The 24,456-nt window shown below is 38.4% G+C and overlaps 1 protein-coding gene across 7 annotated transcripts in view; it reads right to left on the bottom strand.

Annotated features, from left to right (window-relative positions):
* The window catches only part of LOC140331210 (uncharacterized), a 154,324-nt gene that overhangs the window by 52,472 nt on the left and 77,396 nt on the right, over positions 1-24,456 (bottom strand). For all 7 annotated transcript variants that reach the window (XM_072412024.1, XM_072412021.1, XM_072412020.1 and 4 more), the window contains 3 exons: positions 19,046-19,067; positions 8,077-8,118; positions 7,875-7,982 (listed from right to left, as the gene is read on the bottom strand). In XM_072412024.1, coding sequence (XP_072268125.1) covers positions 7,875-7,982; positions 8,077-8,118; positions 19,046-19,067 — 172 coding nt within the window. The remainder of the gene's footprint in view (positions 1-7,874; positions 7,983-8,076; positions 8,119-19,045; positions 19,068-24,456) is intronic.

Genomic DNA, 24,456 nt, shown 5'->3' with positions numbered 1-24,456 from the left:
ATCTGAGCACACCTCCTATGCTGGAAGCGGATTACTGATATTGCGGTGACATTGGATCACATTGAGTATGGGCAACGGCCCATCATGGTCTCAGTGGTTCCTTGTTCCCAGATGGCTGCCTACCGCCAGTACTATTACTGTTATTATTATTGTTCTGTTTATATGATACCTTTGAAGCTCGGCTATTGTTTCGGCGTAACAAACAAGCCAAATACAGTTATCACAGCACTTCACCCGATTCTTAATCTAGGGGAGTTAGCATTCTAATAGATGGTTCTCTTCCATGGTCCCCCTCCTTGTGTAAAGTGGATCCAGACGGTCGTTTCCTCATAGTCCAGGGTATGATAGAGAAGCAACTATTTACATTTGTAAACATATACCTACCCAATACCGGCCAGTTGACTGTCCTTGAATATATTCTGACCCTCTTATCTGAGGTGGCTCAAGGTACCATCATTATAGGAGGCGATTTTAATTTAACTTTAGATCTGTCCTTAGACATATCCAAGGGCTGTTCCCACCTGCCTTACTCCCATCATAAATGTCTGAAAGCACTGCTACATGACATCAATTGATAGATATCTGGCATATTCAACACCCCGGAGACAGGGATTATACGTTCTACTCCGCGGTCCATATTACTTACTCCAGACTTGATTATTTTCTGATATCCCATTTCATAGGTTAGCGACTCGAGTATTGGTTCCATACCTTTCTCTGACCACGCCCCCATTATGACAGAGATCTCTGGAAGGATATATGAATGTAAACCCAGTGTTTGGAGGATGGAATGAGGCACAGCTCGAGGACCCTGAACTGACCGCAAAGATTGAGGAAGAACTTTCCTCCTTCTTTGCCAACAATGCAGGATCTACAGACAATCCACTTTATGAATGGGAAGCGCATATATGTTATATTAGAGGTCTGTTCATACAACAGAGCTGTAGACTCAAAAGACTAACCAAACAAAGGCTTGATACGCTGTTACAGGAGTTGCATCGTTTAGAAATGTTGCACAAAAGGCTTCCAACAATAGACCTGGAATCCCAACCACTCGCCACTTGTACACAAATTAACTCCCTGAACAGAGAAAAGGCTAAAACACAACTTACTCGTTGCAAACAGTACTACTATGAACATGCCAACCACTGTGGTAGGGCATTGGCTAGGGCGCTTAGGTCTAAGAAGGCGGCCATGTATATCCCTAAAATCAAAACCTCTTTGGGAACCCTGGCACACGCCACCTCTGACATTGCTAACACCTTCCATGACTATTAGTCTACTGTATAATTTACGAGGAGACTCTAGTGGTAGGTCATCTCCCGACTGCCAGATCGCAAAACAGAAATATCTCAGTGCCTCCGACTTATCGACATTGTCCTCAGACAATACAGAGATATTAGATAAACCGATAGCACTGCTTGAGCTACAAGCGGCAATTCGCCGAGCCGCATCAGGGAAAGCTCCCGGCTCGGATGGTCTGACATTAGCCTACTATAAGAAATTCTTCCAGTACTAGGCCCGCATTTAGTTTTAGCGCTGAATGCGCTCACTGATGGTCACACTCTTCCTCCTGACACATTAGCGGCCCACATATCAATGATACTCAAACCAGAACAAAGACCCTCTCCTATGCTCCAATTATAGACCAATATAGTTGCCTAATTGTGATTTGAAACTTTTTGACAGCATATTAGCGCATAGGCTGACTCCAATACTGAATGATATTGTCCATCCTGACCAAAGAGGTTTTCTCCCAATGAGGGAAGCCAGGGACAACACGATCCGTACCCTGAATATTATTAACTATGCACATACTCACAACAACCCTCTAATGCTCCTCTCCACTGATGCTGAGAAGGCATTTGATCAGGTGGACTGGACGTTTCTGCTCTCCACATTGACACATTTGGGTCTTTCCCCTCGTATTCTGCGCTGGATGGAAATGTTGTATTCCTCCCCCAGCGCCAGAGTACGGATTAATGGTGAACTCTCCCACTCCTTTTGTATTACCAATGGGACGAGACAGGGATGCCCATTATCTCACATGCTGTTTGTGTTGACCCTGGAGCCCCTCCTACAAATAATTCCTGCCAATGGAGATATCAGGAGAGTCCAGATTGGCCCCACTGAACATAAGGTAGCTGCTTATGCGGATGACCTTTTATTTTATGTTGCAACACCGGTAACTACTTTGCCGGTTCTTATGCGAGAGCTAGACAGATATGCCTCACTCTCTAATTACAAAATAAACCTGCAAAAGTCGGAGGCACTGAGTGTTACTCTTCCCAGAAAAATTAGAGAGGCCTTGGCCCCTTCTTTCCCCTTCAAGTGGTCTAACTCAGCTATCTCTTACCTGGGCACAAAGATTCCTGCTAATCTAACGCGAATTGTAGATCCCGATTTTATCCCTCAATTAAATAAAATCCGAAGTGATCTACAGCGGTGGAGACAGATGGCATTTACATGGTTTGGGAGGTGCAATGTGCTTAAAATTAATGTTATGCCTAGACTGTTGTATATGCTGCAAGCACTCCCAATACACATCCCGCTTTTAATCCTTCGAAAATTCTGTTCGGAATTTGTAAAATTTATCTGGCTTAATGGGGCTCCCAGGCTTAGGATGACATTACTGAGACTCTCCAAAGCCAACAGAGCAATGGCATTCCCTGACCCAGTTTTATACCATCAGGCAGTGCACTTGTCTAGGCTGCTGGATTGGTGCACTAATAGCCGCTCCAAACTGTGGGTTGGGTTGGAGGATGCATGTTCTACTGCCCCCATTGCCGCATTGGCCTGGTCGACACCGGCGGCCAGGATGGCAATGTACACCCATCCATTGATTGGCGAGACCCTGAAAGTGGTCACTAAGTACTTCTCCTCTCAAAACGTAACCATATACCCGCCTCCAATGTCTCCCGTTCTAGGCAATCCTGGATTCCACCCGGGCCAGACTGACCCAATATTTCGCTAATGGCGTGCTTTGGGCGTGTATAGAATATTCCATTTCATACACAATGGGAAATGGCAACATATTCCGACCCTACAAATGGAAAGGGATCTCCCTTCATTGTCACCCTGGCACCACATACAACTCACTTATGTTCTGAGATCCTTGCCGCGGCCCAATACAATAGCCCGAACGCTTCTTCCTCTAGAGGACTTGTGTGTAACTAGTCAACCTGTACGGGGCACACTTTCCCATGCCTATCAAACCCTGTTATCTGTATATACGCCAGAACTCCTTTTATTTGTATCCCAATGGGAAGCTGATTTGGACACTTTACGTTTTACTGAAGCCCAGAGAGATATGTTGCTCCATTTCTGTCATAAGGCGTCCATTTGCAACAAAAATCAGGAAACCAACTACAAGTTGGCCACTCGCTGGTACAGGACACCGGTGAAGCTTGCTAAGATTTCCCCGGGGTCGGATAGCACCTGCTGGAGATGTGTCGACACACAGGGTATGCTACTGCATGTTTTCTGGGAATGCTCAAAATTGCAAATATATTGGAGCTCGGTAGCTATTATCCTAAAGCTTACAGAAGTGGATATAAGGGGCAATCCGGCCCTGGCACTTCATGTTTCGGACATGTCCCGCAGGTGCTATAGTAATCTCTCCTGAGACACCTTCTCAATGCAGCTATGGCCTGTATCTCAGCCTTATGGAAGAATACTGCCCCTCCGACAGTAGTACATTGGTTGCAAAGGGTTGTTGATATATATCACATGGAGGATATGATATCCACTGACGCTAACAAAGCGGATAAATTTGCAGAGACTTGGTACCACTGGATCCACTTTACCACTACTGAGGAATATTGCCGTTTGTTACGACCACCCCCTAGATACCTGAGTATTCTGGGATGGATGCCTAATTGCATTCTGCCACTGTTTCAGAGATGTGATTGATTCTATAGCTGGTCAATGCCCCCTTTAACCCCCCCCCCCCATCTCTCCCCCCCTTCCTTCTTCCCTTTTTCTCTATCTCTCTCTTAGTTAATTTGTTTGTTCTTCTTTTATTTTTCTTTTCCTATAAAAATGTTTTTGAAAACCTTAAGATATCATATTACAATGTTTGTATTTCTATGCGGTTGGCTGTTAAGCCACAAGCTTGAAGATATGTATTGTTAGAACCTAACCTTGCTCTATGTTCTTTTTTGAACTGTATGTTACGACCACTTTATTTTCTTTTCTCTCTATGTACCTTGATATCTTTTAATAAAAATAATTTATATAAAAAAAAAAAACCACAGCAAACTTTTCTAAATCAGTTTGTCGAGCAGATTTCAGATCTGTTTTCAGTTTTTCACGAACAAGTACAGTTCCTGTGTTATGAGTACTATTATAGTTATTATTGTATGTGCATGTATTTTGTACTAAAGGGTAAGCACCACTGAAGTGAATTTTCTTGTGTACTCTTTGTCTTGATTGTCACGGTACAGCATCCAGCAGTAGTCAGCCATCATACTTTCATTCCAGAAACTTTACTAGCAGTGCTCCATTAACTGGAATGTCCTGGTGAAAAATTCTCCTTGTTCGTCACTCACCATACCAAAATTTCCCGGGAAGAATTCTTGCACCCCACTTTAGCCAGCAACAGCTCCTCCCAAGGAATCCTCAGGCTTTCACATTGTTTACTTCCTGGTCTGGCCAATGTGACTCCTTTGCTCCTTGGCTTGCTCCTACTTTCTGCTCATTTAAAAGAGCGCTCAAAACTCATTTTTTCAAACTTGCCTACCCATCTTCTTCTGTCTGCTAAACCCTCATTACTTCCCACCACTACATATCGCCCATCCTATTGTGTGTGAAATTCCCCCACCTACTAGATTGTAAGCTCTTCGGGGCAGGGTCCTCTCCTCCTGTATCACTGTCTGTATTAGTCTGTCATTTGCAATCCCTATTTAATGTACAGCGCTGCGTAATATGTTGGCGCTATATAAATCCTGTTTAATAATAATAATAATGGATTAGGATTTCCATGGACCCGCTCCATTTGCTGGTAGATTTGAAAATAATGTGTTACCTGTGATTTCCTTTATTTAAAGAAGTGACAGGCAACAGGAATTTGAATTCTGAGTGCAGCACCGCCCCTAATTCTCGATTGCCTAGGCCAAGGGTGTCAACTCTGGCCCACGAGGTTCTTTTGTTTGGCCCCCCAAAAGAGTTCTGAAAATAAATTGCATCTGGCTCGCCGCCACTACATATTGCAGCGAGTGATACCGCTAATACAATTCCTGGCATCACTCCCATTTATAGAGCGGTGGCCTGTTCTGTTCTACAGACACAAGTAATGCCGGGAATTGTAGTCTCCACATCACTCGCGTCTATGGAACAGCTCTCTGTCTATGCGTGGCTCCGCATTGAGCTGTTCTATAGACCCAAGTAATGCCGGGAATTGTTGTCTCTGCATCACTTGCATCTATGGAACAGTCTTCTGTTTAAAATAATAGTCACTTTCAGCACTGGAGAGGTTTATCTACAAGTTTGGAAAAAAGAAGGTAAGGCTGGAGTTCAGCTCTCATTATAACTTCTGACCCCCATAACTTTGAAGGTCAGCCATGGTAGAAAGAAGAATAATTTGAATGGTAATGTTAGCTGCTGAAGAATGCAGTGTGGAATGTGGGGGCAGAGGTGCTAGAGAAGACTTGAAAGACTTGAGGGGGGCTGTCGAAGACCATGGTGCAAATAAAGAGAAGGGGATTAAAAAACCAACAGAGAATGAAGTGTGGGTGGTATGAGTACATTATGCAGGGTGGTGTGGATGATTGGAAATGGTTAAATAAAGAGCTGTGACATAATGAAGTGCGGAGCTGTGGCTGCCGAAAAAATACCTGCAAATAATAAATATAGAGAACTGGTAATATCTATACCAAACATTGGGGACAGGTTACCATTGAAATTTAACTCAGAAGGCTACAAATTTAAAAAACTTCTTAGGCCTCTTTTTCTATTATAGGCTTGTTCCAGATTGAATGTTAAGCAATACCGCTTTGTTTCTATATGAAAATGTTTTATATTTAATAAGAAGGAAAAACTTCCTTAATTTTTTCAATAAATTTCAAGTTTGGCCCCTGACTTGGTCTAAGTTTTTAATTTCAGTCCTATGTGTATTTGAATTTGACACCCTTGGCCTAGGCGATCCAGAATGAATGAGAGCGCAAAGCCTCCCGGGATACCTATGTCAGGCATCCCGGGAGGCTCTTGGGTGCTCCTTCTGCGCATGCCCAAGCATCTCGGGCATGCGCAGAAGAAGCCTTTTCATGGAAAATTTGTTTTTGCCAATCTCACACATGCACAGTGAGATAATTTTTTTTAACCTACATCGTGGGAAGAAGAACAGGAAGAAGAGGAGAAAATGGTGGCGCCCAGCGTGCCAGCTAGAGGATGGATGTCGGGACGACCAGGGACCCAACGGAAGAGACCTCAAGATGGATTGGACTGCCTTTTGGGATTGAAGGTAAGTCTATTTTTTTTTGTTTTATGCACTTTTGGCTTTAGTTCCTCTTTAAGTGTTCAGGAAGCCAGAGGCTGGGGCCTTAAACACTGCACCATGTTCTAGCTCCAGCCAAATGGGCTGGTGACATGGATTATTCACCACCTGCCTATGAGTATTTTATGTTTGCTAACTTCTTTTTTACATATGTAATCCTTGTAATGAATCCCTTTTCTGCCTAGGACAGAGGGGCACTCTTATAAGTCTAGGCATCAGCTTAGGCAGGTCTCAAAGTTTAGGAGTTGGTGTAGAAGTTGTCTTGGTATGTTTTGTATTGCAATTTACCTAATTCATAATTTACTCTATTTCTAGTTCAGTGGATGGTCTAGTCTGTATATAACATAAATGTGATGGATAGAAATTCCTCAGCAATTGTAATTTCAACCTAATCAAACAAGATGAATCTACATCTATACGTATGAATCCAGTAATAAAAAATATGTTAAACCTTTTAAATAAAATATCTTATTTTATATCCATATCTTATTCTATATTGTATCTTATATTACCTCAATAAATATATTTTTTGTATTTTATACATGTATCCAGGTTTATTTTACTTTTTTCAGTAAATAAATTAAAACAGCAACTTGTAAGCATGGGAGTCTTTTTTCTGTTTACTTACAATCAAAATATTAATTTTGATCTAACAGATGGCGTCTATTTGAGCATTTGCACTTGTATGTGAGTGCAGAAAGAGAGGGATTTCTTTTTCCTTTTATTTTTTTATTTTGATATACCTTTATTACTATCACAAAGAGGGTTCAGGATTGGAAACTTCCAGGTTTAATGCTTCTAAGGGTGATCTGGAAACGGATGCTTCTTGTGTCCCCTCCACAGTCATTACTGATGTCCCAAGCTTCAGGTGGACACAGGCCAAGGGCACATGCAGAGGTGATGAGTGGGGGACACAATTTGAAGCTAATTAATGCTATCACAGCTATTGGCTATCATCAGCTAGCTGGCTTTACAACATTTAAACCAGCAAGCATTAGTACCCATAATATGATAAGATGCAGGCAGTAAACAGTAGTTACCTTTTCTTGTAACTTACAGCTTTTTAAATAACTAAACAGAAACCAGATCTTGCCCCATACTTTCTGTAAAACAAGAATATGATCCCTAGATTTATTTGTCTGAATCATGTAAGTCTCATTAAGGAAGAAAAAAAGCTTCAATGGTCTTGGTCTCATATAGGTATCCTATATAACAGTTAAATTAACTGAAAGTCACAAGAAGGCTGTCACAAGGAAAGAAAAGTAAGAATTACTGAACTAAACACAGTGCTATTCCAGAGGTATTAGTAGACCTACAATCACTCTGGCTGCAATCAAAAGTTTAGACATTCTGTAAAATAGAGCTATCTGTTAAATCTTACTTCAAATCCTTCACAGTTCATGAAATATTGTTCCAAGCTGTCACTTAGATGTTGAGTCAGTTTCAACACCACAGATGCCTCTGCACGTGATGTGATCTTGAAGGTCTCCTAGAGGAGTGGAAAATATCCATAATTTAAAACAAATAGATCAAGACCTAAAATAAAACAAAAACACCTTACTATCAAAATTAAAATAACATACCGAATATTTTAGAGCCATTAGTCTTCTGTCTAAAATTGAACTCTGTTAATAAAAATTAAACAATTATTGCACACAGATAGTAAAATCATATAAGGTTATTTACAGCACATGGGACAAATTATTTTGCAGTAGTGCACTAGGGTTTATTAAATGTGAACATTTGCCAACTATATACTTGTGGTAGAAAAAAAATGCTTCAGCTGCTATTGTTAAAACCGGGTGCCATGTGAAAGAGTGAAAAAGAAACAGAAGATAGCTAATCAAATTTTTTTTTCAGATGCTGGTTCGAATAGCTTTAGCAAAAAAATAACATTAAAAGATTAGTTGATATAAACAAACCAGTAGCTTACGTCAGACAGACATTTAGACAACGTGGCTCCTGAATTACAGGATAGCCTAGGGGAAACACTCGGGTAGGGAGAATACAGATATTTAGAGGAGAAAATTCCAGAACAAAAAAAAGGAAACTATAGCATAATACCATATGGGAGCAGAAAAACAAGGATGTAGTTTTGGCATCTCAAGGGGCTGCTGTAGCCCCATTGTGGAGTCAACGGCTCAACCTGTGGCCACCTTTGTGATTCTGAGCTCTGAATCTGTAAATTAAAGAGACTGAACCTGGTCGTGCAAGCTCTTGGCTCTGGGTCATCTGAGCAGCTTAGAGGGGAAGCAGAAGAAATGGCACAGTGGGAGAGGTGGATGCAGTGGGGGTACAAGATAATCAAGCAGCATAGAAAAACGAGCCACTTGCAAAAGAATGAGGCACCAATAGGCAGAAGGTGACACAAACCAACATACAACAGGTGTTGTACATGCCTTCCATGGCAGCCTAGGTAACAAAATGCACCTACTATATTTTTTTCTCATGCCATGCAGAGGGTAAAAGAGTGGTCTGCAACATCTGTTGCAAAAACTGATGATACACAAAGGGCAGCCTGGGTTGCACTTAGGTACAAAATAGTAATATTCTATATATAGCTAGCCGAACATCATTACCATAGTATAATCCTATTGTCCCAATTAACTGGTTTGGGTGCCAAAGCCTTTTCTGTCCAGAAATAGGACTATACTTCAAAGAAGAAAGGAGAAAAGATATGCTTTTCTAAAGGGCACCATAGATTAAAGGTAGATGTATATAAAAACAGTATAAATTGTATTATTATTAAGGTACAAACAACTTTAAAACAATGATAGAATGGTGTTACAAATTGGCATGAAAAGGAACTCTGTCCACACTATATTAATTGATAAGTAAGTTTTCAGACTTGCATATAGTTTGTGAGACAAATGGCGGGGTCTCAACCCGACGCGTTTCGCCCCGAACCCGGCTTCCTCAGGGGATATAGAGACCCTAGGACTACAATGATATTTAGTTAGAATCATGATTTGTGATAAACATATATACATATAATTTACAGTAAATATATACACATTTTCAGTGTCATTTTGTTACATGTAATATTATATAAAGGGTACAGCGACTCCTGCATCACTCAGGACATTCAAAATTTTTATAATCATGATAGAAAAACTTGGACTTACTATAATGTTAGATTCAAGCCAGTTCAATTATAATTGATGTAACAATCGCAGGAGCGTTTGGATGCTCTGGGAGAACAGAATTGGTTTGTATACATTACCAAGATCAGACCAAAATAGAATGAATAATCGAATCATAGGTACAAATGTCTTACTTGGGTCTCTGAAGTAAAAACTTAGTGGTGTGTTGGAAGTTTCTTTATTATTATTTATAGGAGTATTGGTATGAGATAAATCTAATAGATAAATAGTAATGATTAGTAAACCTATTAAGGTTACATAAAAAAAGGAGGTAATGAATAAGTATTAATTAATGTAATATAAAATGCTTACATCTAAATGGAATCTGTAATTATTTCTCAAATATTGATAGGTTAGAGGTCCACTATTCCAACAGAGTCATTACTATAACAGAAAATTTAGTTGCATATTAGGGATGATATGACACAAGGAATTATACATAAATAATGGGTTATACACACAAAATGCATTGCACTGCATGTGTGTAATAAATAAAAGAACCACAAGATGGCGTACCTTAACCATGTATAGTGACAGTTGTCAATAGGTAACTAGTTAGAGTCTAATTAACTCTATTTGGAGCCAACGTAAAAAAGAGTAAAGAGTTAAAAACATGCAAGTCCAGATATATACAGTCTTAAAATATATAGTCTTAAAATGCTGAGTTCTGATGCGACAAAGCCTGTAATAAAATTAGATAAGATCTGATGAGTAAATATATATATATGGCGATAAGTAGAGCCGTCACTCACTCATATACAAAGACATTTCATTCAAGTGGAGAACAAGAAAAGGTTACTAACCATGCAATTTTAAGGGTGGACCCGTGGCAGCCATCCAAACGAAGGACTGCCACCGCCCCTGGTTCAGCCCTAAATAGATACATATACAAAAAGAAGCAAAATCCTACTGGGCATGCGCGGCAGTCCCACGCATGCGCAGTAAGCTATTCAGGGCGGAATGTCGGAAGGAGCAACTTACACACTCCAGCGCGTGCACAGTAGGCTAGTAGGCGCAGAACATCAAAAGGGATTCAGTGGCAATGAATATGTATGGAAATTATATAAATTAGCAACGCATATAAAGTAGAACTCAATAGGGGTTGGTTGTGTGTTCTTATAGTGGTACTTAGGGGGGAACTGAGGATAGTATTGATTCCTTGTTGAATTGGCAAAATGTCTGAACATCTATAAAGTTTACTTTGATAAATTGATATAAAAATGTATTTATTCATATAATGTAGATGTGTGTGTTAATCGGTTGTAATTGATCTAGAATACATTTTAAATTTTTTAAATTTTTATATTATATTTATTTAGTTAGTGAAGTGATGTTGTGGTGCTCTTGTACTTCGAAAAAACTAATAAGTAAAGTGCAATGATTTGATGGATGATATATAAAGAAGCGGTGAAATAATAAATAAACCTTAGTACCTATAACGATATCCTGGTTATTGCAGAAGTTGCTGAATACTATAATACAAATATAATCATTTTGTTTAACAGTCATTTAAAAAAACAATTGTGCATCATTTTCATTACGTTTCCAGTAATAACAATATTATTTACGATTAGCAGTTTGTATCCTTGCATTCACAATTAGTGCAAGGAGTGTATGGCTTACATTGATAGGCTCCCCGTCTTCATGCCCTCACCCACCCAGATAGAGCGGACGAGAGCCTCCCCCAAGAAAGAGTGGGTTACCCCGGAGGTGCCTCATCCAAAAGGTGGGTCCAGGACCCAGGAGTCCTAACGATAGAGAGGAAGATTGGTGAACGACACTTGACATGTGTCATCGCCATCAATGACCTACACCTAGGTGTCGGTTCCTCGTAGGACAGCCCACAGAAGGGAGTCAAAATATAACAAAGTAAAAGTAATATTAGTTACTTATAGTTAATGGTCTTTACTGAAGTGATTTTATGTTAGTAAAAAATAGTCATTAAACATGAATTTAAAATATGTATGAGAGTTTACAAAGTGTTGAAAAACAATGGATGGATTAATGAAAAAATTATAAGAATGATTTAAATGAAATTATATCATTTAACTTTGAAGGGTATGTTTGCCCTTAGTTCGAAGATCTATTTAGTTTCCCTTTTTAAAAGGGTCTTATCAATGTCCCCACCTATAATGTTTGGGGAGAGTTGCTCCAACACTGAAAAGGAGATGACTCTATTGCCAAAATTGTGGGTTAACCCCACACGATGGCTTACTGGTGTAGTCATTTTACCTGAATTAATTAAGTACAAATAATCATATATACGTTTTTAAGCATTCTCTTTTTTAGTTTATCCCACATAAAATCTTGCGCGCTTGCAGAAGAACATGTAAATAATTCCTGTTGATAAACAGGTGATTTTTTGCCTGATCCTATGTTTGTGGTTATTGGGGAGAAGAATAAAGTTGGATTGTTCATTGAGCAACGGACAGTGGAGACATTGTCCACACATCTGTGAGTGCCTGGATCAATGTTGGTTATAGAGGGGAACTCAGTGTAATGACTGTGTACCAATTTGTCGCTGAGTGATGATGATTTTCGGTATGCAATGTATATAATAATAATATAATATTTTTTCAACTATTTTTTTTTTTTTAAGTACAGGGATCACTCATTTGTATATGTCAGTGTTTTTTGAGAATTTTGTTCACCTCCTGGTGTTGATTGTTAAAAGTGGTGACTAGTCTCACTGAATTATCCGGTATAGTATGCCTATCTTTTTGTAGAAGGGTATATCTATCAGAGCTAAGAGCTTTTTGATAGGCTTTCTTCAGAAGTTTACCACTATATCCTCTTTTAAGTAGTCTGTCTCTCAAGGCTTTGGATTCTTTTTTTACAATCCAACAGATCTGAACAGTTACGCCTCAATCGCAGTTACTGCATTTTAGGGGCAAAGGATGTGCACTTCTCATATGCAAAATTGTATTTCCTGCAGTATTCTTTCTATACAGTGTGGTATCGATCTTGCCCATATAATAGGAGGAATATATGTATCCAAAAATGGAACTTGTCGGGGGTGGTAAGCCATAGTGAATTTGAGATTGTAGTCATTGACTTGTACTTTTTCAAAGAACTCTTGTAAAAGTGTCTGATGAACCTGTCCATACAATAAAGATATCGTCTACATATCCCTTTCAGATTAAGATGTTTTCTTGATATTGAGAAATTCGGGGATTGGAAAACAAATTATTTTCTCAATCACCAAGGTAAATATTCGTGTAAGATGGGGTACAACGTGTCCCCATTGCTAACCCCTGTACCTGCAGGTATCACTGATTTTTAAACATGAATATGTTCCTGGTGAGGATGTACTCAAGTAGACCAATTATGAAGGAGTTAAAGGATACGTTCATAGGATGGAAATTGGCTTCCTTCCTATTGTTTCCAAGCCCTTATTGTGAAGGATACTACAATAAAGGGCCTCCAAGTCTATTGTTACCAGAGTTGCATCTGGGGGAACACTTAGGTCTAAAAAAGACTTTCTATCCTTTGGGATGGCTCCAAGTGCTGCTGTGGAGGGAATGGAGGGGAAGAAATTCTGGTGACATGGTCAGATGTGTTCCTGAGGGGTTGGCGTCCAGTGTGTTCACTTGAATTGTATGATTGGTTGGGAGAAGTTGTGTATTAGTAATTGAATGTGTGGAGGTATCGGTGGGAAAATCGTCCTCATGAATGGTGATGTCTGTGTGTGTGAGGGTGGGAGGTGAGGGCTCAAGGTTGACCCAAGTAAGACAATTTTACCTATTATTCAATTATTCATTCTATTTTGGTCTGATCTTGGTATTTACAAACCATTTCTCTTCTCTCAGAGCATCTAAACGCTCCCGCGATCGATACATCAATTATAACTGAACTGGCTTGAATCTATTTTAGTAAGTCCAAGTTTTTCTATCATGATTATACTATGATAATACTTATCGATTAATATAGGCTAGACAGAGATCCATATCATACCAATTTGTAACACCATTCTATCATTGTTTTAAAGTTGTTTGTACCTTAATAAAAATACATTTTATACATCTACCCTTATAATTTATGGTGCCCTTTAGAAAAGCCTATCTTTTCTCCTTTCTTCTTTCTCTTAGGAACACCAATGTGTATACAGCACATTTGCTGCAGTGGGAAAAGCACAAAGTGTCAGGACACTGGACAGCCTGGGATCCTCCTGATCTACCCCATCCTCAATGCTGCCACTTTCCAACACCATAGAAAGGTCCTTCACAGGCTGCAAATAGGAGTCAGAGGCAACAGATGGTCATGACTGCTGCACAATACTGCCTCCAACTTTACTACCAGCCATACATCCCTCTAAAACCCTTTTTCACGCCATAACCCTGATAATCCACTGCTTTAGAGCTCAAGACATCTGTCGGTACCGAGCACTTCCACCTCTAGCTAATAACCACCACTCACTCTCCCCACTGAACTCTGCTAACCTATCAATTAGTAGAAATTGCTTCTTCTGCCAACTTATGCTTGCTTGTGACTAGTCCTTCCTGATCCAGTGAGGCAATCAGATGTTATCTGGATTAACAGTCTCTGTTATCTTTACTTTAAAGCTTTAATACCCAGTTAAATCCATAAATATTTGGACAGAGACAACTTTTTTCTAATTGTGGTTCTGTACATTACCACAATTAATTGTAAATGAAACAACTCAGATGCAATTGAACTGCCGACTTTCAGCTTTATTTAGGTGGGTTGAACAAAAAGATTGCATTAAAATGTGAGGAACTAAAGCCTTTTTTTTACACCATCACTTAATTTCAGGGGCTCAAAAAAATTGGACAATTGACTCAAAGGCTATTTCATGAGCTGGTGTGGGCAATTTCTTCATTATGTCATTATCAATTAAGCAGATAAAAGGCCTGGAGTTGATTTGAGGGGGGGAGGGGTTGCTTGTATGTGGAAGACAACATGCGGTCAAAAGAGCTCTCCATGCAGGTGAAACAAGCCATCCTTAAGCTGCAAAACAGAAAAAAACCCACCTGAGAAATTGCTACAATATTAGCAGTGGCAAAATCTACAGTTTGGTACATCATGAGAGAGAAACAAAGCACTGGTGAACTCAGCAATGCCAAAAGACCTGGATGTCCACTGAAGACAACAGTGGTGGATGATCGCAGAAAAATTTCCATGGTGAAGAGAAACCCCTTCACATGCCAACCAAGTAAACAACACTCTCCAGGAAGTAGGCGTAAAGGGAAGACTTCATTGAAAGAAATACAGAGGGTGCACTGCAAGGTGCAAGCCACTCACAAGCCTCAAGAATAGAAAGGTTAGAAACATCTAGGCTCAAAAACATCTAAAAAAGCCAGCAGTTCTTGAAAAACATTCTTTGGACAGATGAAACCAAAATCAACCTTTACCAGAATAATAGCAAGAAAAAAGTATGGAGAAGGCGTGGAGCAGCTCATGATCCAGTGTGATGGCTTGGGCGTGAGAAAATTCTTAAAGCATGCATTTCACTTGTTGAAGACAAAACTTTGGACAGAAAAGCCCACAAACAAACAGCAACTGAAAGCTGCTGCAGTAAAGGCCTGACAGAGCATTAAAAAGGAGGAAACCCATCATCTGGTGATGTCCATGAGTTCAAGACTAGAGGCTGTCATTGCCAGCAAAGGATTTTCAACTACGTATTATAAATGAACATTTTATTGTTAGCTTTTTAATTTGTCCAATTACTTTTGGGCCCCTGAAATGAAGTGATTGTGTTAAAAAAAAGGCTTTAGTTCCTCACATTTTTATGCAATCTTTTTGTTCAACCCACTGAAATTAAGCTGAAAGTTTGCAGTTAAACTGCAACTGAGTTGTTTCATTTAAAATTGTTGTGGTAATGTACAGAACCAAAATTAGAGAAAAGTTGTCTGTTCAAATATTTATGGATCTAACTGTACACTCTCTCTTTTTCCAAAAGAAAAAATAAACTTTGAGTAAATAAGATATAGAGAAAGCAGGAAAAATACTGCAACCATTTGGACTGAGTAGAATCCACATATTACTGCAAAAATTGGTATTATAAAGATATTGCTTTTTCACCATATGGATATATACGATATGCATAGTATCAAGGGGGTTTGAACAATCATTTGGGGAAAAGGTTTGTAAGATGGAGGCAGCATATGTTTGTAGTTTGAAGAAGAGGCAGGAAATAGAGGGAAAAATCAAACATTTTGAGAAAAGATCAGCCGATTGCAGAGATCAACAGCATCCCTTACAGTGGTAACATCTCCATCAATTCAAACAATGAGGTGCTCTGGGAGAACAGCCTGGATTAAAACCTGGATTACCCCATTGTTAGGGCTGCGGCCCCTAGCAGGATTACTTGGGGTGCAGAGTCGAAGTGTTTCACAGTTTTCACCAGAGTACCGCGCAAGGGATAATGGGCCGGTGATCCTAATGGCCACTGGACTGCTTTGCTGCTGGGAGAACACCAGGTTTGTTGCCCCCAGGCTCTTCCTACTGGGGCAAGCGGGACAGAGGGCTCCGGTGTAAAAACAGCGCAGATCAGGTACTCAGATGACAGCAGGAGGTACAGTCCAGGCAGACTAATGGACAGAGCAGGCGGCAGACAAGACGAAAGTCAGGTAACAAGCCGAGGTCAGGACAGGCAGCGGACGAAGCAGAGTCAGGTAATAGGCTGGGGTCAAACACAGGGAGTCCAAACAAATGACTAGCTGGCAGAGAGGCAGGAACTGAACTGAGGATCCAGCAACTAGAGCCTGGAATCAGGGAGGTAATATTACAGCTAGCAGCCAATAGCAGTACAAGGTTGGAACCAGGAACTACTCGGCTAATTGGCTGCTCGCATTTCCTGAAATACCCTTCCGCTGAGCAGAGCCTCAGAGAAAAGCAGGGGATGGTAAAAAGGGTACATATTTGCACAGGTGAAGGGAAGCAGAGGATGCTGGACAGATGACCTGCGGGTGGAGTGGTAACACCCATAGAGGAAGAAAGAGGGAATGATAGGGGTGAATAATTAGGGCATTTGAGGGAGAATGTGTGCGTAATTTATGCCAGAAAAACCAAAGTAGATAAGTAGGTGATCTGAGCATTTTGCTGTACAGATACCTATCAAAATATGCTTATGGTGAATAAATCCCAGTTAGTAGTCTGTGAGAATTTAGGGAAGAAGCAGTTGAACATCGTTCGCCATTACCTTAGCAAAGTGTTTGAAATTAGTGTTTGATAAAGTGATTGGGTGGTAAGAAGGGGGATGTTAGTAGGGACCAAGGTAGTACAGGCTGCATTAGAGGTGTGGATGGGTGGAGCGTCTGTGAGATTGAAGAAATCTGTCAATACAAGGGCAAGCTAAGGTGTTTTTCCATGATGGTGAGAAAAGCTTGATGTCAGTGGTGTTTCTAACTCATGGTAGAATCAATCAGAATCTGTGCAATTATCCCAGAAAAAGAATTTAATGATTTAATGTATGACTGACAGTTGTCACTTGTGAATGAAGATAATCCAACAGTAAAGAGGCCCTGGTACACATTACTGCCCACTTCTAACACTTGAACCCCAATTTCTCTGGAATGGGGATGTGTAATAAACTGAAAATGTGTGGGAAACGTCCATGCCTAACACCCCCTAAAATTTCATAACTATGTTATCATTAGAAAATAAAAAACTTATCCATCAAACTCATCCATCAAAATGAGATTGGGGTTCAGATACCGGAAGGGTACAGCCATGTGTAACAGGGCAGTGTGTTTTGATGAGCAGAGTTTATGTTGTAATGACGCCATGGTGATGAAAGTTTGGGGGGTGTTAGCGACAAGTGTACCCCACTTGCACCTATATTTTTGTTTACCTGCATCTCTCTGTTCTAGAGAAATTAGGGTTCAAGGTAGAGAAGCAGACAGTTTGATGGGCAGAGTTTTTTATGTTCTAATGATGCCATGCTAATGACATTTTAGGGGGGTTTATACATCTGTTCTCCACTTGCACATACATTTTCAGTTTCCTGCACCTCTCCATTCCAGATAAATTGGGGTTCAAAGAACAGAAGCAGAAAGTGTAGCATAGTATTACAAAATATAGTTTGGTGAAAGGTAGGTAAAAAATTTAGGGGCCCCACCCAATGCTCCTTGCTAAGTGGCCCTTGGGGGTCCTTAATTTGCATTTTCAATTTTGGGCTCCAAGGTGCACTCTTTTAATAAACAGCAACTCAAATGTTCATTTTCCACATGTCTTCAAACTTGTGATTCCTATATCTTGAGGCAGGGCTTCCAGGAAATGGTTCATGAATTTTCCAGTAGACTACCTAAGCAGCAGTCAGCAGGTCTGGCTATAGACATTTCTTTCAGGTGGATCAATTCATGAAACTGGTGCGGGGTAACTTTTTCGGGTGATAGTCCAAGTAATAGACCATCAAGGCCTCGTACAGCCACCTTTAGGTTTTTTCCACTTATTTATAATCAGCCAGGTATTCTGGCTGTTGAAGTTGTAGATTGGGAGAAAAGGCTGAGAACCAACCCAATTTCTTCCGCAGCCCAAATTCCAGGAACTACAGTGAAAATTTCTAAAGATCTAATTAGCCTCCTAAAAGAAGACATTCCTCACCTGTCTTCCCTAGAGCCTAGTTGATATGTATCGCCCTTCCACCACCTTTCCAGACATTTTTGACCATGTTTAATTACACTATCAAAAGTGGTTCATGAAACACAAACCCAAGAACTAGCAACATTATCTTGGGCACCCAAATTGCTGAAAAACCTAATGCAGGCCATGAGAGAAAGGTGTCAGCACACACAGTGTTATATATATATATATATATATATATATATATAGAGAGAGAGAGAGAGAGAGAGAGAGAGAGAGAGAGAGAGAGAGAGAGAGAGAGAGAGCGCGAGCTGTGTAGGTGTATACCAACAGAATGCTCATACTAGCCCCTATTTATTGAAAGTATTTACAATGAACACAATAATGTCAGAACTGGACTATAGAACATATGATGGAACAAAATCGTGCAATCCAGGCCAAGCATGCTCATTTAATCCTGTGGAGAATTTGTAGTCCACTTTAGCACACAATGCAAAATTACTAAAAGACTGCATAAGTGCACATGAAATGCTTGGGTCTAGCTCAGAAGATTTTGACAAACAGCAGAAGTGGTATTGTCAGGATTCTCTTGCTGGATCAGCTACAGTACAGTATAAGACTGATAAGCTTCCAAATGAGTAAAAAATGAGCAAACAAACTAAACATGTAAAGAACACAAAAGGTTTACCCAGGTTTACAAAGGAAATCAGAAAAAAAAATTCAAGATGAAGCATTTATTACTCATCAGGAGACTACCACATATTTTGTAACTCTTGTAATTTAGAAGGTTTGAACATTCTAATTTTAAATAAGAACACAGTTCCTAACACAAAGCAATTGATATAAATGAGAAAAACAAACTCACCTCCGTTTGTTGGCTAATAAACCTAACAGGAAATAAAAATAAAAAAATGAAAAGAGCGAAAGATCTACAGACAGCTTGATATTACTGACATGTTCAACTTCTCTCTAGGGGTGCTTTTTCAGACACCTTACATGCACCAGACAACTGCCTCTAACAAACACAAAAATGCCTCTATGAACTTGCATAACTATTATTATTATTATTATTATTATTAAACAGGATTTATATAGCGCCAACATATTACGCAGCGCTGTACATTAAATAGGGATTGCAAATGACAGACTAATACAGACAGTGATACAGGAGGAGAGGACCCTGCCCCGAAGAGCTTACAATCTAGTAGGTGGGGAATTTCACACACAAAGGATGTAAAACTAATGTTTAGTACTGTAAATATTTTATTTTAGCATTTATATAAAAAGCAAGGGTCACAATTTACTGTCCTTAATAAAGTCTAAGGCCATTTTATGTAGGAGGAAATCAGTGTGCCTGCAATGGAAATGCATGAACTCCATAAAGAGGATGTTCCCCCCAACTACTGGTCAGTTTTTTGCCTCTGGGAGTTTATGTGCAAGCAATAAATAGTAACATTTTTATTTGTACCAATTTTAATTGTCTGTTGGTAGTAGATGATTCCATCTTGTGGAATTTAAAATTTTTGGGGAATGTTCCTAGAATTCTCAGTCCTACAGTGTTGCAATTTCATTTTTTGTGGACAATGGTCTTGTGTACATAAGTCTTTTCTTTTATTCACAAATAGGTTCATCTGTGAATTAAAAAAAATATAAAATGGTTCAGGGTAAATTTTGGATAATTTATTATTTATCTTTAAACCTCAGTACTAACTACTCAGTACACCTAATTGTAAGCCACACCAAAAGCAGTTGTGATTGCCCTCAGTTCCAAATAGGGGGTAACATTTTTTTTTTTTTGCTGTCAGGAAGGTATTGTTTGTATCAGCCTATGAAGGCCTATGTAAAATAATATAACTTTAAATAGGCAAATGATTGTGTGATTTATTTTGTTTTCCAATATTTTTGTTGGATTGATTCTGCATTGGTGATCACTTGATGTTTTGTGTAACAAATGTTTTTTTTTTTTTTTTGTATTTTTATTGAGAATTCAAAGCAACAAACAATTATACAAAAACATCAAACCATATTAGGCAGAAACATATAACTTCTTAATACAAATACAGTTACATACATACATAATATTTATTTATTTCTTATATACCTAGTGGTAATATATGGCAACTTTCATTTATATAACGGAAGGAACTGAGGTAAAGTTTTAAATGGTAAAATAGTGTAAAATAACATTAGAACAAAAGAGTTTTGTAGAGCCAAGTGACATAATAACCCAAGGTTTAAATATAAAATATATCCCAATTATCTCATTAATTACATTCATTTTTAGAAGAAACCTTTCTATTCCAACCACTTAATGTGTGGTGAAAATATAAAGCCTTTTTTTCCATACCAACCCAATATTACATATTATATAATCATTATTAGTATCAAAAAAGAAAAAAAAAGTGTCAGATTTTAGCGAATAATTTTCCCCCTTCCCCTTTCCCCTTCCCCTCCTCCCTCCCTTGCCCTCTCTCCTTTCTCAATGTTAACATCTTCACAATCACAGCAACCACTTGTGTAAAATAACTTTGATAGATTTGATTTATATATTATAATCTATATTAACCACAATTTATATCAAGCTTCCTCCAAATTCACAGGAGGATCATTATCTAACACTCTCAATGCATACCATGAGGTATATTCGAAGGATTGTTTGAGCTGTCTCTTGATTGAAGAAGATTGGGTGTCTATATAAGACTCCCAAATTTCAAAAAACTTTGCTACCCTAGATTCCTCATCCAAGGATGCCTCAATCCAGGCCATTTGAAAGACATAATCCAATTTTTCTTTAAAAAGCCTAAAAGTTGGTTGGTTTGGGTCTAACCACTTGTGCAATATAGCCTTCTTGGCCACCAAAGAAAGGATAGCCAATAGATTTCTGCTTCCCTTTGTAATTTTTGAACCCTTCAAATCATAAGTGCCTAAAATGGCACATTCTGGAGTTAAAGGAACATATTTAATTAGATAAGAAGTAATAAAATATGCCACCTCCTGCCAGAATCTTTTTATTTTATGACAATTCCAAAAAGCATGGCATAAGCCCGGTTGGTCTTGTGAACATTTGGGACAACTAGAAGTTGGAGTATACCCCATCAAATAGGTTCTTTGCTGAGAAATATATACTCCATGATTAATTTTGTTGTCATTTCCCTATACATTGCTGAAGGGAGTACCGACAATGGCTTGGACAATGCTGTTAAAATATCATCTGTTGTTTTACTAGGAAAGTGTTCAGACCATTTAGCCAAACCAGTTTTCCTAATAGTATAATCCAAATTTATTTTAATGATTTTAAAATTTTCTGTTTCGGGTATCGCTTTTCTAAAAGGATTCCCCTTGAACAATAAAGTATCCAAGTGGTTTTTCGAGTCCCTTACGGAAAGAGATTTCAATACTCTTGAAGTATAAGACTGTAGTTGCAGAAAGACATACACTGATGTTCTCAAAAAAGGATATTCAGTTACCACTGTTTCAAACTAGAGAGGTCTTTGCACATTTCTATCTACCAGCGACCTAACAGTCATAACATGAAAAGTTGGCCACTTATGTAACAAAGAAAGATGAGCTAAATGTGGAAGATCTAAATTACCCCAGTATGGTAGAAAGAGAGAATAATAAATATTCAAAAGATGTTTATCCCTAATCCTATGTCATATTATCCAGCAAGAAAACAGTATCGGATTTGATATTACTTCATCAGGTAATAGTTCTTTATGCATATGTAGTACATACTTTACACTAATATAAGTACAAATTGTTGATCTAATGTAGAATCAGCATACATGTTACTAATATGTATCAAATCCTTAATATATCTCAAAATGCAAGCGGCATTATATGATTCGATATCTGGGAAATTTACTCCTCCATTCCTCATCCGTTGTTGTAGTACTGATAAACTTAATCTAAACACACTTACCTCTCCAATATAAATTTAGAGAACAACTTATTAAAGGCTCTAAGGTCCATTTTTGTAATTACTATGGGTAAAGGTTGGAGAATATAAAGAAGCTGTGGAAAAAGAATCACTTTTATTAAATTTATCCTTCCCAAATATGAGAGCATAAGCTTAGGTCATTTGTTCAGAGAAAGTTCGAAAAATAAACTGTATATTCTGAGAATACAGTTTATTTTTTTTAGTAATTTTTATTACTAAAATAAATTGTAAAATAATATTGTATTTTCTTCCTACACCAGATAAAAGGATATTCTTTACTCCATACAGGTCTGACAAACCGTGAAAGGTACAACGCCTTGGATTTATCCAGATTATTAGCGTAACCTGAAATAGCCCCATATTGAGTAAATAAATTCAAGATAGTTGCTAAACTGTTTCGCGGATTAGAAATATATAACAACAAATTATCGGCAAAGGCAGTGATTTTAAGAGTACATGATCCTACCGATATACCCTCAAACTTGGATAAATCCTCTAAGAGCCGAAGAAGAGGATCCAATGCTAAATTAAATAAGATTAGAGAGAGGGGACATCTATGTCTAGTACCTCTAGAGAGTGTTATGGGCATCATCATATCTCCATTAAAAATCAATTTAGAAGATAGATTATTATATATATTGATTTTAGGAAGAAAACATCTGTCCAAACGACCTATTAAAGCATTGAGCAAAGGCCATTCTATTTTATCAAAAGCTTTTTCGGCATCCAAACTTAGTAACATAGATTTAGATTTCTAGAAGCCTGTACAGTAGCAGCAATAGCTGCTCGAATCCCAATGGTCGAGTGTTTATTACGAACAAAACCCAATTGGTGGTTAGTTAAAAAGGTAGGCAGGAAAAGCAGTAATCTATTTGCCATTAATTTAGCCAAGATTTTATAATCACAGTTCAACAAAGCAATTGGTCTATAAGAAGCTAATTGATCAGGATCTGTGCCTGGTTTTGTAATCAACGTAGTATAAGCTTCATTAAAACCTGGAAAAGGAGCCTGGTGGATCAATATTTCATTATACAATTCTACAAAAAAAAGGAGTTATTGCCGGACCTGGCGTTTTATTAGAAGCCAAAGTGATAATTGTATAAAGGACTTCTGATTCTGAAACTGGGGCATTAAGTTGCTCTCTATAAACTGAGGACAACTTCGATAAGTTAGTCTTTTCCAATAAAGTTTGCAGTAACTGAGGTTGAGAATCTTGGGCAGTATATACATTTTTAAAATAGCTTTCAAAGGCCTTGAAAACATCTTGATGAGATGTAAAAAAAAGTGTTAGAAAATGGGTCCTTTACTATCAGAATATAGCGCTTAGAGCCCAATGGGTTAGCTAACCTTGACAACTATGTGCCTATTTTATTACCCTGTCTATAAAATTTATGCTTGGTATAATAAGCTTGAGTTTTCACTCTAGCATCAACATGCAAATTCAATTGAGCTACCGCTTCCTGCCAAGATTTCTTGCTCTTTCTATTATTATATTGAAGATACTCTTTATATTGTTGAACAACCTGGTCCTAAAGAGTATTATATTGTTGATAGTGTTCACGATTACGTTTTGCTACAAAAGACATAATATATCCTTTCATAACAGCTTTCATACCCCAACAAAATTGGGGTGTCCCAATGCTGTAAATTATCATATCATAAGTCCATCCGCCCAATGAGATTGAAGATAAGCCCTAAAAGAGGAGGACTTAGATAAATAAGTTGGAAAACGCCATAGACATGTTTTCCTAAAGGATTGTTCTCATTGCAATTGAAAGATCAGAGGGGCATGATCCAAGAGAGCACAATTCCCAATAGACACCTTGTTTAATTTTTAATTGAAAGTAAGCTTTCTATTGCCAATAACAAGTCAATTCTAGAGAATGTAGAATGAGCTTTGGAATAAAAAGTATTATATCTCTCCGTTAAATGTAAAAGACGTCACACATCTACCAAAGGGGTTTGAAACAATAAACGCTTTAAAGAAGTGGATGGATCTGATCTAAAATTGGTTTGCCTTGATCTATTCAGTGATGGGTCAATAACTGTAAAAAAATCTCTGGCCAAAATTAAATTTGGATAACCACTAGATAAAATCTTGCTACGGAGATTAATAAAAAAAAGTTGAAGTTGAGTTATTGTTGGGAGCAAATATGGAGGCAAAAGTAAATCTGGTGCCCGCAATCTCCACTATTACAAATAAGTATCTACTAACAGGGTTTATTTCTGTAGAGATAATTTTATAAGGCAGATTTTTATTAAACATGAGAGCCACACCTCTCGTTTTGGTTTTAAAAACCGTGTAAATCACTTCACCTATCCATGGAGCTTTAAAC

Source organism: Pyxicephalus adspersus, chromosome 5, assembly GCF_032062135.1.
Source record: "Pyxicephalus adspersus chromosome 5, UCB_Pads_2.0, whole genome shotgun sequence".
NCBI classification, from domain to species: domain Eukaryota; kingdom Metazoa; phylum Chordata; class Amphibia; order Anura; family Pyxicephalidae; genus Pyxicephalus; species Pyxicephalus adspersus.
This window is presented reverse-complemented; position numbering and strand designations above follow the sequence as displayed.